This window comes from Mus musculus, chromosome 4 (genome assembly GCF_000001635.26).
Source record: "Mus musculus strain C57BL/6J chromosome 4, GRCm38.p6 C57BL/6J".
Classification (NCBI taxonomy): Eukaryota; Metazoa; Chordata; class Mammalia; order Rodentia; family Muridae; genus Mus; species Mus musculus.
Window position 1 is genome coordinate 154,051,709 of NC_000070.6, and position 13,444 is coordinate 154,065,152.

A 13,444-nucleotide genomic window follows, 5' to 3' on the forward strand; every position below is an offset into this window, starting at 1 on the left:
GCACTAGTTCCTCACCCCAGAACAGCAGCCTGGGTGTTTCAAGAATCTCATTAGTAAAGATTGGTTGGAATATCAGATCCCTAAAGAGTCTATTTCTGTTGTCTTTGCTGCAAAGCTAATTTTTTTCAAAGGTATAAATTGGTAGGAAGAGCTGTCTATGGATCGAGGCAGTCCCCCTGGGAGGAGACACATCACCAGCAGAGAGATTATAGGTCCAGAGAAGGGACTCCAAAGTGGAAATGACAGTTACCTGGGGGCAGGTGCACCTGAACAGGCCAGAACTTGCCTCTGAGGGACAAGAGTCCCACCCCCTATTGAATAGCCTTGGCCCTGGCTAAGGACCTGTTCCTCAAATGTTATTCTCCCCACCCCACTCCAACTTTCCCCATTTCTGGATTTTTGTCACCTGATTTGAGTCTTGTGAGCTAGGTAGGATAGGCTGGGGATAGCTGGAGGCCACATAGCCTTCATTAAGCCTCAAACCACCACCTACCCAGGAGGCCTAGGGTCTAGGCCTTGGTGACCTCCCCCTAGCCCATAGGAAGGGGCTTTTGATGGGGCAGAGTTCTCTTTGTCCCTAGTCAGGGACCCACCTATCATCATCTACTCACAGGAGTGGAAGAAAAGCTTCAAAACTAGCCCGGGGCCTCCAGATTTCTTCCTCTTTCATCAGGTGCATTGTCCAAAGGCTTTCATAAGAAGGAAGAGATCTGGAGGGTCAGAAAGGCCAAACCGAGGAAGAAAAGAGACAATGTGGCAAGCTCAGCCTGCAGCGGCAGCTAGGGCCTCATCCCCACCCATTAGGAAATCCTACCACTCCATCTGATGGCCACCTGGTCCAGGCTCAGAGAAGTAACCGAGCCTCCTCCAGATGACTCTTTCCCAGCTAATGTGGTCAGCCAGAATCCTTCAGCTGTCATTGCCTCAAGCAACCAGGGCACAAGCATCTCCTCGCTCCACATCCAGACTGCAACGTCAGGACACATAGGAAGTGGAAATGCCCCTCCTCCTCTCCCGAGAGAAAGCCTGGGTGGCTAAAGTTTCTTCCCAGAGGGGGACATGAACGACATCTACTCCTCCTAAGGTCCCAACCACAAACCAAGGTGAGAGTCCAGCAAAGCTTTCTTACAGAGCAATGGCTGTGGGGCCCTGGGCAGGGACACAGGAGACCTGAAAGCAGCCACACTGGAAGGTGGCTGCAGGGTGGTGGCTTCCCTGTGGCTGTGTACATGAAGCCCTGCTGTATGCTCTAATTCTTCCCAGAGATCCCCCCCGCCCCAAGACCATGTGCAATTAGAGCAGAATTCATACAACTGGTTGGGAGTGGTGATGTAGCTGGATATTGAGGTGAGGGCTTCATGATACTCCCTACCCTTCCATCTAAGAAGGATGGCCAATGGTTGTGGTCTCGAGTTCTGCCTCTCCTCTGGTGGTGTCTGGATGCTGCTGTCCATACACACTGGCTCAGGGAGGACAAAGCAAAGCAGGATGAGGAGTCACCAGTCCACCTTTCCCTTTGGGGTATCAGAGCGCCATTGCACACCAGACCAGAAGGGGGAAGCAGAGCCCAAGACTGACAGGATCCCCGTCCCATTGGGAGCCAGTGTGGAGTGCATAGGGGAGAAGGCCTTCCCCGGGGCCATCTTTAATGAAGCAGCTCTCTGAGGCCTTCTTTTCTTTTCTTTTTTTTTTTTTTTTTTTTTTTTAAAGATTTATTTATTATATGTAAGTACACTGTAGCTGTCTTCAGACACTCCAGAAGAGGGCGTCAGATCTTGTTACAGATGGTTGTGAGCCACCATGTGGTTGCTGGGATTTGAACTCCTGACCTTTGGAAGAGCAGTCGGGTGCTCTTACCCACTGAGCCATCTCACCAGCCCCTTCTTTTCTTATTCATATTTCATTATTGGGAGTGGATTTGGATGTATACCTTTTGTTTGGGGTGAACCAGGGATTATATATTTTTGGGGAAGGGTGTGAGGATACTCAGGAAGGGAAGGTCATTGGCTGAAGGCTGGGGCTATTGAGACGCCTCATTAGCCTGGGAAGGCGTCTCAGGTGCTGGGCTACAGAAGTGAGTGCCTGTGGTCACCTCTGTTGGGGGTCATGGTTCCAAAGCAGACATTAAAGGCAGGGAGGAAATAGCCCCACTCCTGCCATCTCAGATCTTTGAGATTTTGGGGGTTTGAGCAAACCCCACTTCACAGGTTCTTATGCCTATCTGGTAGCATGTCCACATACCCTACAAACAGTCAACAAGCCCAGATGGGAGGGTCTTTGGTAAGCAAGCTCAGCTGGATTCCTGAAGATGGTGGCATTTTGCCTCAGAGGACAGTCCTGTACAACAGCCAGCCTTCACCCAAGGTCATCAACACTGAAAGCACGCAGGCAACCCTGACTTTGTTCCTGGAGTATGAGCATCCCAGTGAGGAAGAGTCACCCTCTCTGAGGGCTGAGGGAAACCCAAGGCTACATAGACTCCAGTGTTCACCATCTCTGTTTCTGAGGAGATGGATGTTACAATTCTTATTGACACAGAGTGACTTTTCAACCCTGGCCATTTCTGGTTTATCTAGTTCCCAGCTCTCCTCACAGATACTGATGGCAAACCCTAACCAACCTTACTTACACCCATCTTAACTGGTAGGACAGTCTTTCTGTTCATTCCTTTCTGGTCTAACTTCTCCGTTCTCTTCCTAGGTAGGGCATCTTATCTAAATATCAAGTCCAGATAAAGCTTTTTGATAGTCTGGAGGCTCTCCTGACATTTTTTGAGTCCCCAGTCCTGTAATGGCCTGGAGCCATCAAGGACTCAAGTACCTTCCCCACAGACCTCTACTTCACCGGGCAAGTTTCCTTTGACTTCTGAAATACCTCCATTCCTGGATGCTCACCAAGGGGCTCTTAAGGACAAATTTCTTGAAAGTCCCCAATGTCCTTGTCTCTCTCTGCAGGTTCCTGGTTAGTGGGTTTCTATATCCTGTAACACTCCATGACACACCTGTACCTCATCAGTAAGGAAGTCAGGTGGACCTACAGGACCAGATGGTACAGGACCCGAGGACCATAAATGAGGCTTTCCATTTGCAGTTTATGTCCCAACTCTTATACCCTCTTGGGGCAGATGCCTGCCAACACCTCCTAGGGTATGGTGTCAGATCTAAAGAGAGGCTTTCTTTCATATTCCTGCCAGGCCCAATTCTAGGTTCCTATTTTCCTGTTATGGTGGGACCTCTCTCCCCAACATTGCTCCTGGAGACCATCATTCCTCGGGGTTTTTAGCCCCTGCCTTTATGGACAGACCCTAGCAAGGGAAGTGTCACACACCCAAATTTCACCTTGGGGATAGCCTCCTCCATACATCCATCATTTAGACTTCATCCTAACTCTATAGAAGCAGGCCTTTTATAGATAAAAGGGTTCTCTCTTTCAGAGGCTCAAATCTCTTCACAAAGGGTCCAGGTCTTGGGGCCATGAGTCACACAGAAAGGATCTCATTTTAACCATGGGGACCCCATCCAGAAGACAATAAGCAGAGGCCCTTGTGGGCACAATAGGTGAATTTGGACTCTATGTAGTTCAGCTAAACCCTTCTATGAGGCCTTCAGGGAACCAACAAGCGAGAGAGGAACTCTTAGGTGGACCCCTGAGATGACCTGAGATGGCATAGCCTCAGACCTGATTAAAAATTCACCCAGGCATTGGATCTCCTGATCATATTAAACCCTTTCTACTAGGCTTATGACAGACAAAGCACACAGTGCTAGGAGTTTTAACCCAAATTCTGGGGCCCTCACGCTCTGCGGTAGTTTGGCACAGTAAGTTGAGAATCCCAATGGTATGGGAGCTGGATCTCTTGCCAGCTCCAAAGGCATTAGATCACTCACAGGGAAGATTGAGAAATACAGTGTATCTCCTTCAGCCCTCCACTGTGGACCCTGGGGACTGATGAGGCGGGAGGGAGCCAGTGTGAAACATTGTTGCCGGAGCACCCCACCGTACTTGGTCTTACCTAGCCTCCTCACCCTGCCTCACCTTGCTTCACCTAGCAAGGCAGGCAGCATGGAGACTCCAGGACTGATGCTCCTGCACTGGCAGCTGTGGGAGGTGAGGAGGAATGCCGGCCCCTCTCCAGATCTTACCTCAGCCTTTCTTATCTTGTTCTAAACTTCGTCCAACTCTTAGCAGCCTAGGGCCTCCCTCAAAACTGAGTGGATTTTTTAGCGTCTCACTTTTTGCTAAGACATGTCCACAGGCTGAGAAACAAGAAATCTTAGAAGCACATGGAGACTTGAGCGGAGAGCGAGTGGAGACCAAGTGTTCCTCCCTACATCCTGCTGAGAAGGTTAGCATGCCAACTACACAGCACGTATGGTGTCTGTGATGTCCACAGGACACATGCATTATTGCAGGGCTGATGCAAAAGTCCAGTGGGTGCCCCTGAGCCAGTATGGGGCCACAGGCTTCCTGCCTGTGCTTGCTCTAAGCATTCCCATGATGCTCCTCTCAAGCCTGGGGGATGGGTTAGTTACAATAGTCAACCATGGGAACATGTGATTTTTATTATATTACAAAAACAAAAATTCCCACCGAAACACAGCTAAAAAAAATAACACATTTTTCTAAAATGACATCACCCAAAACAGTTAATAGAGTCACTAGACTGTATCCATCAATACTGCTTGGAGAAGCATTTCATCACATTGAAACATGGACAATTTAGTTTTGGTTTTTGTCTCCCATCTGAAATGCAACTAAGTGGCAACTTTTGACCCTTGCAGGATTCTTGCGTAGGGGTGCTGGTTCTGCGAACTCACAAGCTCAAAGCAGCCCAAGGTAGAGCTGTCAGGCACGGTAAGCAAGGCCAGGAAGGGACATGGGAGCTGCTGTTAATTGGATGCACAAAGCTGGATGGGACCATACAGACTGAGGCTGGAGTGGCCTGCTTTTACAGCCCTGCTCAACCTGCCCTTGCTCAACAGATGTCTTCCAGGGCACCCCCAAACTTGTTTCCAAACTAGTACTCCAGTGCTCCTGGGAAAGTTGGTGGCTGGAAGATTTGCTTTCTCTTGCTTTCTGTGTTTTGTAGAACAAAGTTTGGTTCAGACCCAAAGGCTGGTTCCTGGAGAGCTTCTCAGGCACTGCAAGCATTGCCTCTGTGACGTTTATTTCCTGGCAGATGGCCCTTTGCAGTTCCCTCCAGGCCTGTCAGGATCCTGGAAGCTCACGAGACAGCTTTGGCACTTGAGGCAGGGTCTAGGGAGACACAAGCCCTGGGTCCTTGCTGGAGGGGGGCTCTTCCCTCCTCAGATGCCTGGTGACAACCACTCCTCCTAACCACTCCTCCTTCCCAGGAGCATGTGGTGGGGCGCTTAGGATGGTCCCTCCTGGACAATGCCTGAGACATACTTATGTGAGATCCCAGAACGCAAGCGCATCTCAGTGGGGTTCACAGGCCTAGGAGTGAGAATGTGCTGCCTAGTTTCTGAGGTAGCATGGGGCAGCATGTACCTCAGGAGTGAACACCCACTTCTGCAATGAGCTGATGCCCGAGGCAGGGCACTCAGTCTGTCTAGCCTCAGCTTCCTCATCTGAGCAGCAACAAGAAGTGTGTAGTCAACCTCAGGCTTTGTGAAGTGTGTTACCACTCACTGGGAGGGCCACAACCTACACCCAAGAAGCAAGCCTGATGCTGCAGCTGTTAACGGCCCATCTGGGTGCAGGAACCCCCCACCCCCCCAGAGCCTAAGCTGTCAACATCTGTCAAGTTGGAAAGGCCTGTATGGTCAGCACTGGTCTCTGACAATGTGATGCCTGCACCTACCCTAAGTGCACCCAAATCCTGCCCCTCAGAGATTCATGAAGCATAGCATGGGTGGTAACCACCTAAGTTTGCAGAGCTTGCTAAGATTGCTAAGATTGGCAACATTGTCCCTGGGCTTCGAGGAGGCAGCCCTGATATGACGCCAGCCCTGGTAGTGCTGACTCTGAGGCTATCCCACGGACGTCACTGCCTCTGTTGGGCCTTGCTAATGAAAGCCAAGCCTAAAGAGGATGGCTCCAAAGTGACTCGGCAGATGTTGGGCTTTACTGTTGGCAGGGGCTCCTCTGTGCTTCTCCACTCCTGGCAGGGACTGCTGGGGGCTCTCATTGCAGAAGTTCACAAAGCTTCTGGCAGGTACAGGGCCCCATTGGCTGAATGCATGCAGGAGCTGTTTCTCTAGCCACTGACTCTTTGGGGATGAATCATGAAGACCAGGGCCCCCAGCAGCCACTCCAGTTCCAGGCCACGAGGATGGGCTAGCACTCAGGCACAGAGCCCAGACTCTGAGCACTTAGTGAGAACAGATGTTCCTCACAGCTGGGGTCTGTCTGACCTGCACTCCCACGGCTATGCTCTCTCTGAGTCTCTTTCCCTTCCAACCATCCTGGTAACAGGTAAGGACCCTTCCTGGATTGATGCTCGGCGTTTTAGACTTGTTGAGAAGTACGTGTGGACACACTAGGCTGATCTCAGAAAGGAATGCTGAGAGAGTCAGAGAGGGGGGAAAAAGCAAGCTGACCCCACCAAGTAGAAAGAGTAACCTTTTATCAAATATTGACAATTCAATTTTCGGTAGTCTGAGACTCATTCTGTCCCTTTGTCTGACCAGAGAGGTCCCTAGAGGCTGCTACAGCCAGCATGTTCAGGGTGCTGGCTAGAGGCGGAGGGCCAGCGGCTTCCCCTGCTCTGCCACAGTCTTCCCTGACCCCAGCAATCAAGACTCGGGAGACAAGGGGTAACGGCAGAATGACCTACATTAGGGACAGATCTGTCCACACATCCTGCAGAAGATGTCTCTGGCCCTGAATTCACTTTCAAGACACAGTGGAATCGACCTGTACGTAAGCGCTGATGACACAGAGGCTGGGCTGTGCATGGTTAGCAGGAACAGAAGATGTTGGAATACTTTGTGGCAGAGGGTGAGCAAGTGAAGGATGCTGCTCTGTCCTGGAGGTGGCAGAGTCCTCAATAGAGAACGGGAGAAGCAAATGGGTGCTGCATACCCACCCACAAAGGGACAGCTCCCTGTCTCAGCACTTGGCTCACCACCTGCCCTTGTGTATATGTAGCTAAGGGCAGTTCCAGAAGTTTCCAAGAGGGAGTTAGTTCATGAGCGACTTCCCTTCAGGAATGGCATCCGGCAGAAGGTCCTTGCTGGTTTCTGTGGGCACAGCCAACAGGTCCCACTTCCAAGAGCAGTTTCTCACAGAGGAAGGACAGGAGAAGAAGGTACGTTCCTCAGTGGCTCTCTGTCTCTGTGAACTCCTCTTTGATGGGCTGCTTACGGGACTTGCAGTCAGGCAGGTCAAAGCCAAAGTCCGCCCACTCGTCGGGACCTGTCACCGCACCTGCGCCTCCACGGTTGGGGATCGTGATGGTGTGGCGCACACGGAAATGCACGGCTTCCATGACCCGCTGCCGCTGCAGCTCGCCAGAGCCGCCGATGGAGATGGTGGCCGCGTTGCTGCTGGAGCGTAGCAGTTGCTGGCCGCAGTCATGGCTCTGCTTCAGGTCCTGTAGGCCCCTCCAGATGGTCATACGGTACTGGTCAGGGACCTTCAGAGCCCCAAGGTCCTGCAAGAGCGATGGGCACCTTTGGGTTACAAGAGGGAAGCTACAGAGTTGTGTGTCCCTCACACCTGCAAGGGTGTCCTACCTGCTAGGAAGCCTCTGTCTGAGGGGGCAGCTGACTTATCAGACCTTGACTGTGTGGGTGACAGGGTAGGGACAGCATCAGGGTCACCTGCACAGAATGTCTAGTCACATAATTGTCTAGGACAGCTAGATGACATGTGTAGGTGACAGAGGGGACAGTGACGAGGGCCTGCTCATCAGCCTGAGGCCTGGACACAGCGAGAACAGCAATGGAGACCTAGGAGACCACCCATGCATCTCTTGGCCACAGGTGTCCCTTGGAAGCCATTAATTGGCAGCTAACTCCAGGCACATCCTTTAGCTTCAAGCTCTGGTGAGACAAGGGTTAATGTATGACTCAAGGATGGGAAAGGTAGTGGTCAGTGGTCCCATAAATGCAGGTGTTAGACTCTAGCCCCACAACCTCTTATAAATATTTGTGTCCAGCCTGAGTTCCTGGGTAGGTGACAAATATGGCCTCTTAGCCTGGGTGAGAGTCTAGAAAACAGTTTTGGGAGGCATGGCAGGAGGGGCTGAGCTGTTGCACTCTGGGCCCTGGGGCAGGAGGGGCTGAGCTGTTGCACCCTGGGCCCTGGGGCAGGAGGGGCTGAGCTGTTGCACCCTGGGCCCTGGGGCAGGAGGGGCTGAGCTGATGCACACTGGGCCCTGGGGCAGGAGGGGCTGAGCTGTTGCACACTGGGCCCTGGGGCAGGAGGGGCTGAGCTGTTGCACACTGGACCCATGTCTCATGGATACATCAAGGCAGTCTGTGTGGCTAGGCTGTAACAGGATGCAGGGCCTTCCAGAAGATTTCTATCCCACTTTCAACCCAGAATGTTCTGTGTCTCACGTGTAGGCTGGATGTGGAGACCCATTCATTCTTTCTAGGTCTGTTCCCCCCTTAGCTTCTACACTTCTCACACATTGGGTCCTGGAAACAACCCTGCCTAAGAAATCAAAGGTAGCCTGGCTGGGCCACCAGGAGGCTCTAACAAGAGAGAAAGCTCTCCAGGTAACTGCCGGGGACCGGGACATGTGATTGTCTACCCAGTCTCCTTCACATTACCGAATCCTGCTGACTTCAGAACAGAATCTGATTGCTGGTGGGAGTCTCTGGGAGTTTCCCCACTAGTCACCCTAGTCAGTGCACTGTGCCTCCAGACAGGTCCTCCGTCCCTTTGGAAAGACCTGGGACATTTACCTCGATGGTAAGGTTCTGCAGGTGGTAGATGCTCTGCAACCCTTGGGAAGTGAAGCACTCGATGCAGTTTGGACACCCCAACCCTGTCAAAAAACTGCAGAGAGAGTTTGAGAAAGTAGCATCAACTGGCTGTGCACTCGGGTCTCACAGGAGTGGCCCTGACGTGGAGGGAACTGCCTGTTACAGTGGGCAAAACTGCTGGTCCCTCCCTCAGGGCAGGTTTTCTTTTTTATTTCTTTATTTTATTATTTATTTTATTTTAATTTTTGTTACATATATATGTACATATATGTGTGTATATATATATGTACACATATATATGTATATATGTACATGTGTGTATATGTGTATGTGTGTATATACACATACACATACACATACACATACACATACACATACACATACACATATATACGTGTGTGTGTATGTTACTTTTATATTTTTACAGTCCAATCATTACCCACCTCTCCTGGTCTGACCTCCCACAGCTGCTCATCTCATTCCTCATCCCCCTGTCTCCAAGAGGATGCCCCCCAAACCCCTCCAAACCCCACCCCCACCCTCAGTGCCTAACCATCTAGTGCCTTTCTCAGCATCTGCTGACGAGCCCTGATAGGCCTGTCTTCCCTCAGGCCAGCCAAGCAATTAAAACAGGGTCAGACAGAGCCACATGCAAGGCTGCTCCCTCCAGCAGGAACCGCACAGTTAGTGGGAGGCATGGGGTGAGGGGTGGAGGGTGAACCACAAACCCAGATCCAGCCGCGACCCACACACCTGACGAGGCTGGGGTCTGCATGATAGGGGGGTGGCGGGGTGCAGTGGGATCCCGAAACCATGGTCTGGGAGCTGTGGCCTCCATTCATCTCACCATTGGCCGGCATGCTGTGGCCGTGGCTGTTGAGCATCCCGGAGCCTGGGCAAAAGAGTGGTCAGGGAACCTGAGAGCAAGCCCCACACATAGTGGGGTATGTCCCAGGCTGTGGTCTAGCCTGGCAGTGTGGTACAGCATTGTAAGGGTTCCCTACAGCTGCCTCTCAATGAGGTCTCATGTCCTGTAACCCCTGAGAAGAGGGGATTTGGTGTTGCCATTTTACTGATGGGGAAACTGAGGCTAGGGATCTTCTTCAAGATCCTGTGGCAGGCATGAGTTCTTAACTCTACCACCTTTGCAACCTCCCAGGCATAGAACTCCTGGGATTGGAATGAACGCCTCCATAGCCATTGCCCTCCTGCAGGCTGGAGCTGCAGGAAGAGGTGGCCATCAAAGGTCCCCCGCCATCCTGTTTGTGATCTCGGTAAATCCACCCAGGCCCTCCCTTGGGTCTCTATGACCCACATGAGGCCTCCAATGCTCCAGGGACTCACCCATGGGCCCCAGGTTGGGCCCAGCTGCTGAGCTGTGCGGGGGAGGCTGGCCCACCAGCTGGTTGACGGAGGGCAGTTTGTTGACACCACCGTGTACCTTGTTCATTGGGGAGAGCACGGGCCCATAGGATGGAGGCTGCAGGTGACTCCTGCTTGGAAAGCAACAGTGCGCATTCGCAAGAGGTAAAAGCAACTCCTCCCCCACGTGGTACCTCTGTGGACACCCTGGGATGCAGGTAGATGTAGACCCTGCCTCTCAGAGAGTTAGGAAGAAAGCTAACACCTCACCAGCTTCAGCAAATACAGCCCTTCCAGTCCCTTCCCCATCCACATTTCCAAGGCCCTTGTGTGGGAGGCAGGGGTGTGCTGAACACAGGGACCCAGGATCTCAGGGCAGGCTAAGTCCCAGAAGGCTTCCTGGAGGAGAAGGTGCCAGCTGAGCTGTGCTGATCTTACAGTCCAGTCCAGTCCAGGGTACCATACCTCCTGTGCTCCTGGCCCTCTCCCTGCTGGGTCAGAATATCCCTACTTCCCCATACAGATGGTGGGGTTCACTCACGGCCTCTGTAGGAGCTGCTGCTGCTGCTGCTGTCGATAGGAGTCAACCAAAGGCTGGGGCACAAGCTCCATCAGTTCTAGGCTCTCCTTGACTTTCATCAAGATCTCAAAGTTCTCCCGGCCTCGCACCTGGGCACAGAAAAACAGAGTCTCGGCCCAGGTACCTGGGAGATTCCACTGGCCCCAAACCCCTGGTGGGACGGGGATGGCCGTAGCCTCAGGAGGACTCCAGGCTATGGCAAAGTGTTGATCTGCTCTTGGAGTTTCCCCGTACCCCAACGCTCAGGATACTCTGGCTTTCCTCTTCCCAGGGGCAGGTTTAGAAGTGGGTCCCTCGGGGTTCAGAGACCATGTTTATTCTTCCCTGCTAAGAGGCTCTAAGTTATAACAGCTCTAAGTCTTAAAGGAGGACTCACAGGCAAGGAAATAGCACTCTTTCGGAGTGCACCATGATCTTACCACTGGGATTGGTACCACAGTCACATCGAGCCATGTAGGCTGATACCCTATAGAACTATTGATTTAAACACAGGCTATACCCTATACAACCATGGATTTAAACACAGGCTATACCCTATAGGACCATGGATTTAAACACAAGCTATACCCTATAGGTCCATGGAGTTAAACACAAGCTATACCCTATAGGACCATGGATTTAAACATAGGCTATACCCCATAGGTCCATGGATTTAAACATAGGCTATACCTTATAGGACCATGGATTTAAACACAGGCTGTACCCTATAGGACCATGGATTTAAACACAGGCTATACCCTATAGGACCATGGATTTAAACACAAGCTATACCCTATAGGACCATGGATTTAAACACAAGCTATACCCTATAGGTCCATGGATTTAAACACAAGCTATACCCTATAGGACCATGGATTTAAACATAGGCTATACCCCATAGGTCCATGGATTTAAACATAGGCTATACCTTATAGGACCATGGATTTAAACACAGGCTGTACCCTATAGGACCATGGATTTAAACATAGGCTATACCCTATAGGACCATGGATTTAAACACAGGCTGAACCCTATAGGACCATGGATTTAAACACAGGCTGAACCCTATAGGATCATGGGTTCCTACTGAAACTCCACCCTGGGGGTCTCCATTATAAAGGGTGCCCTTAGGTCTCCTTGATGCACAGCTGACTTGGCTGGCATGTTCACACTCAGTGAGTTCAGGGTCTGACTCTAAACAGAGCCTCCTTTGAACCCCACCTCCTTCAGGGCCACAGTTTCAATCCTCAGGTGTCAGCATGCCACCCTTGCCCATCTCTGGTGACATCTGTACTTCCCCAGCCTGGGATCTTGGGTGATGGGAACACACAGACCTGCCCTCCCAGCCCACTCACGTGCATGTAGAACATGTCCTCGTCCCCGTGGCGTCTCTTCTTCACGTTGGTACCCAGGGCAGGGATGGCAGGGGGGCTCTGCTTGAATGCTAGAAGGCAGGTCGGGAAAGATAAATGAGCCAGAGAGCAAAGACTGAGATGCCCAGGTGAACACCTGCCATGGGTGTGGTGTGCACACAGGGCAAACCTAGGCTGGAAGGAGCTGGACCAGGGTCCCACATGCTCCTAGCCTCAGAGCATAGACAAGTGAGATGTCTTGGGCCACATTCGCCCTGTCCCGCCTGGAGAGGCTTCCCAGCCTCAGCCATTCAGACCCAGATCCATCTTTGGATGAAGCTATGCTTGGCACCTTTGGAGCAGGTACTCCCCACACTCAGGTGCATCCAACTCCACCCTCCGCCCATACCCTGACCCAGAGCCCCACTCACCACGTTTGCTGGCAGCTCCATTTTTGGTGGTACTTTCATTCAGAGCCTGTTGCTCCCGGTAATGGTCTTCATCAGCTTTGCGGTCACGGCCAGGACAGGCACAGATGCGACCCTCGAAAGACCGGCGGCCCAGGACCTGTCCACTGTTGGGTCGGCACAGCGTGGCTGTGAGCTCAAGAGACCACTCTTGACCCTGCCCAACTCCCGCAGACCCCTCGTGACTGGCCTTGAAGCTGAATGCCCACCGAGGAGAGCAAGCCCTCCCTGTGTCCATGACATGCCCCCCCACGGCCCCACCTCTACCATCCTTCCACGGCAGACTCACTCCCGGGTCTCCAGGGTGATGATGACAAGGATGGGCCTCCGATTCATGCCCCCCACACAGCTGCTGTTACACATGAAGTTGTACAGGATGGTGGTAAATTCTGTTCCCACCTGTCCACAGGGGAGACAGGGGAAGGGCTTAGTATCAGTCAGCATGCAGGGCCCACCTTCTAAGAAAAGGACTTGTAGCTGCCACCTCTGGCCCTGGTTCTGAGGAGGCATAGGGACGCTGCAGTATGGTTCACGGTCATCTACCCATCTATCTACCCAACCACCCCATCTTTGCACTTATCCATCCATCTCGCCACTTATCCACCTACCATCCACCAAACCATCCATCCGCTCACACGCCTGTCTACACATCCATCCATCTGCTCACACGCCTGTCTACACACCCACGTATCCACCTACCCCACTCACTTGCCGGTCAACCTCTCATCCATTGACACATACATCCACACACCTGCTCACTTGCCTACCCATACACCCACTTACACTCCTGCTCACCTGCTCTCC

At 52.1% G+C, this 13,444-nt stretch overlaps 1 protein-coding gene across 7 annotated transcripts in view; it reads right to left on the bottom strand.

Moving 5' to 3' along the window:
• Positions 1 to 4,540: 4,540 nt before the first annotated feature.
• Positions 4,541 to 13,444, bottom strand: part of Trp73 (transformation related protein 73) — an 83,627-nt gene continuing 74,723 nt past the window's right edge. For 4 of the 7 annotated variants that reach the window (XM_006538720.2, XM_006538721.3, XM_006538722.4 and 1 more), the window contains 8 exons: positions 12,930 to 13,039; positions 12,605 to 12,747; positions 12,177 to 12,265; positions 10,804 to 10,931; positions 10,245 to 10,393; positions 9,654 to 9,792; positions 8,880 to 8,973; positions 4,545 to 7,618 (listed from right to left, as the gene is read on the bottom strand). In XM_006538720.2, coding sequence (XP_006538783.2) covers positions 7,283 to 7,618; positions 8,880 to 8,973; positions 9,654 to 9,792; positions 10,245 to 10,393; positions 10,804 to 10,931; positions 12,177 to 12,265; positions 12,605 to 12,747; positions 12,930 to 13,039 — 1,188 coding nt within the window. In that variant the 3' untranslated portion in view covers positions 4,545 to 7,282. Of the gene's footprint in view, positions 7,619 to 8,879; positions 8,974 to 9,653; positions 9,793 to 10,244; positions 10,394 to 10,803; positions 10,932 to 12,176; positions 12,266 to 12,604; positions 12,748 to 12,929; positions 13,040 to 13,444 lie in introns of all 7 variants that reach the window. The other 3 variants (NM_001126330.1, NM_011642.4, NM_001126331.1) reach the window with 3 other exon arrangements.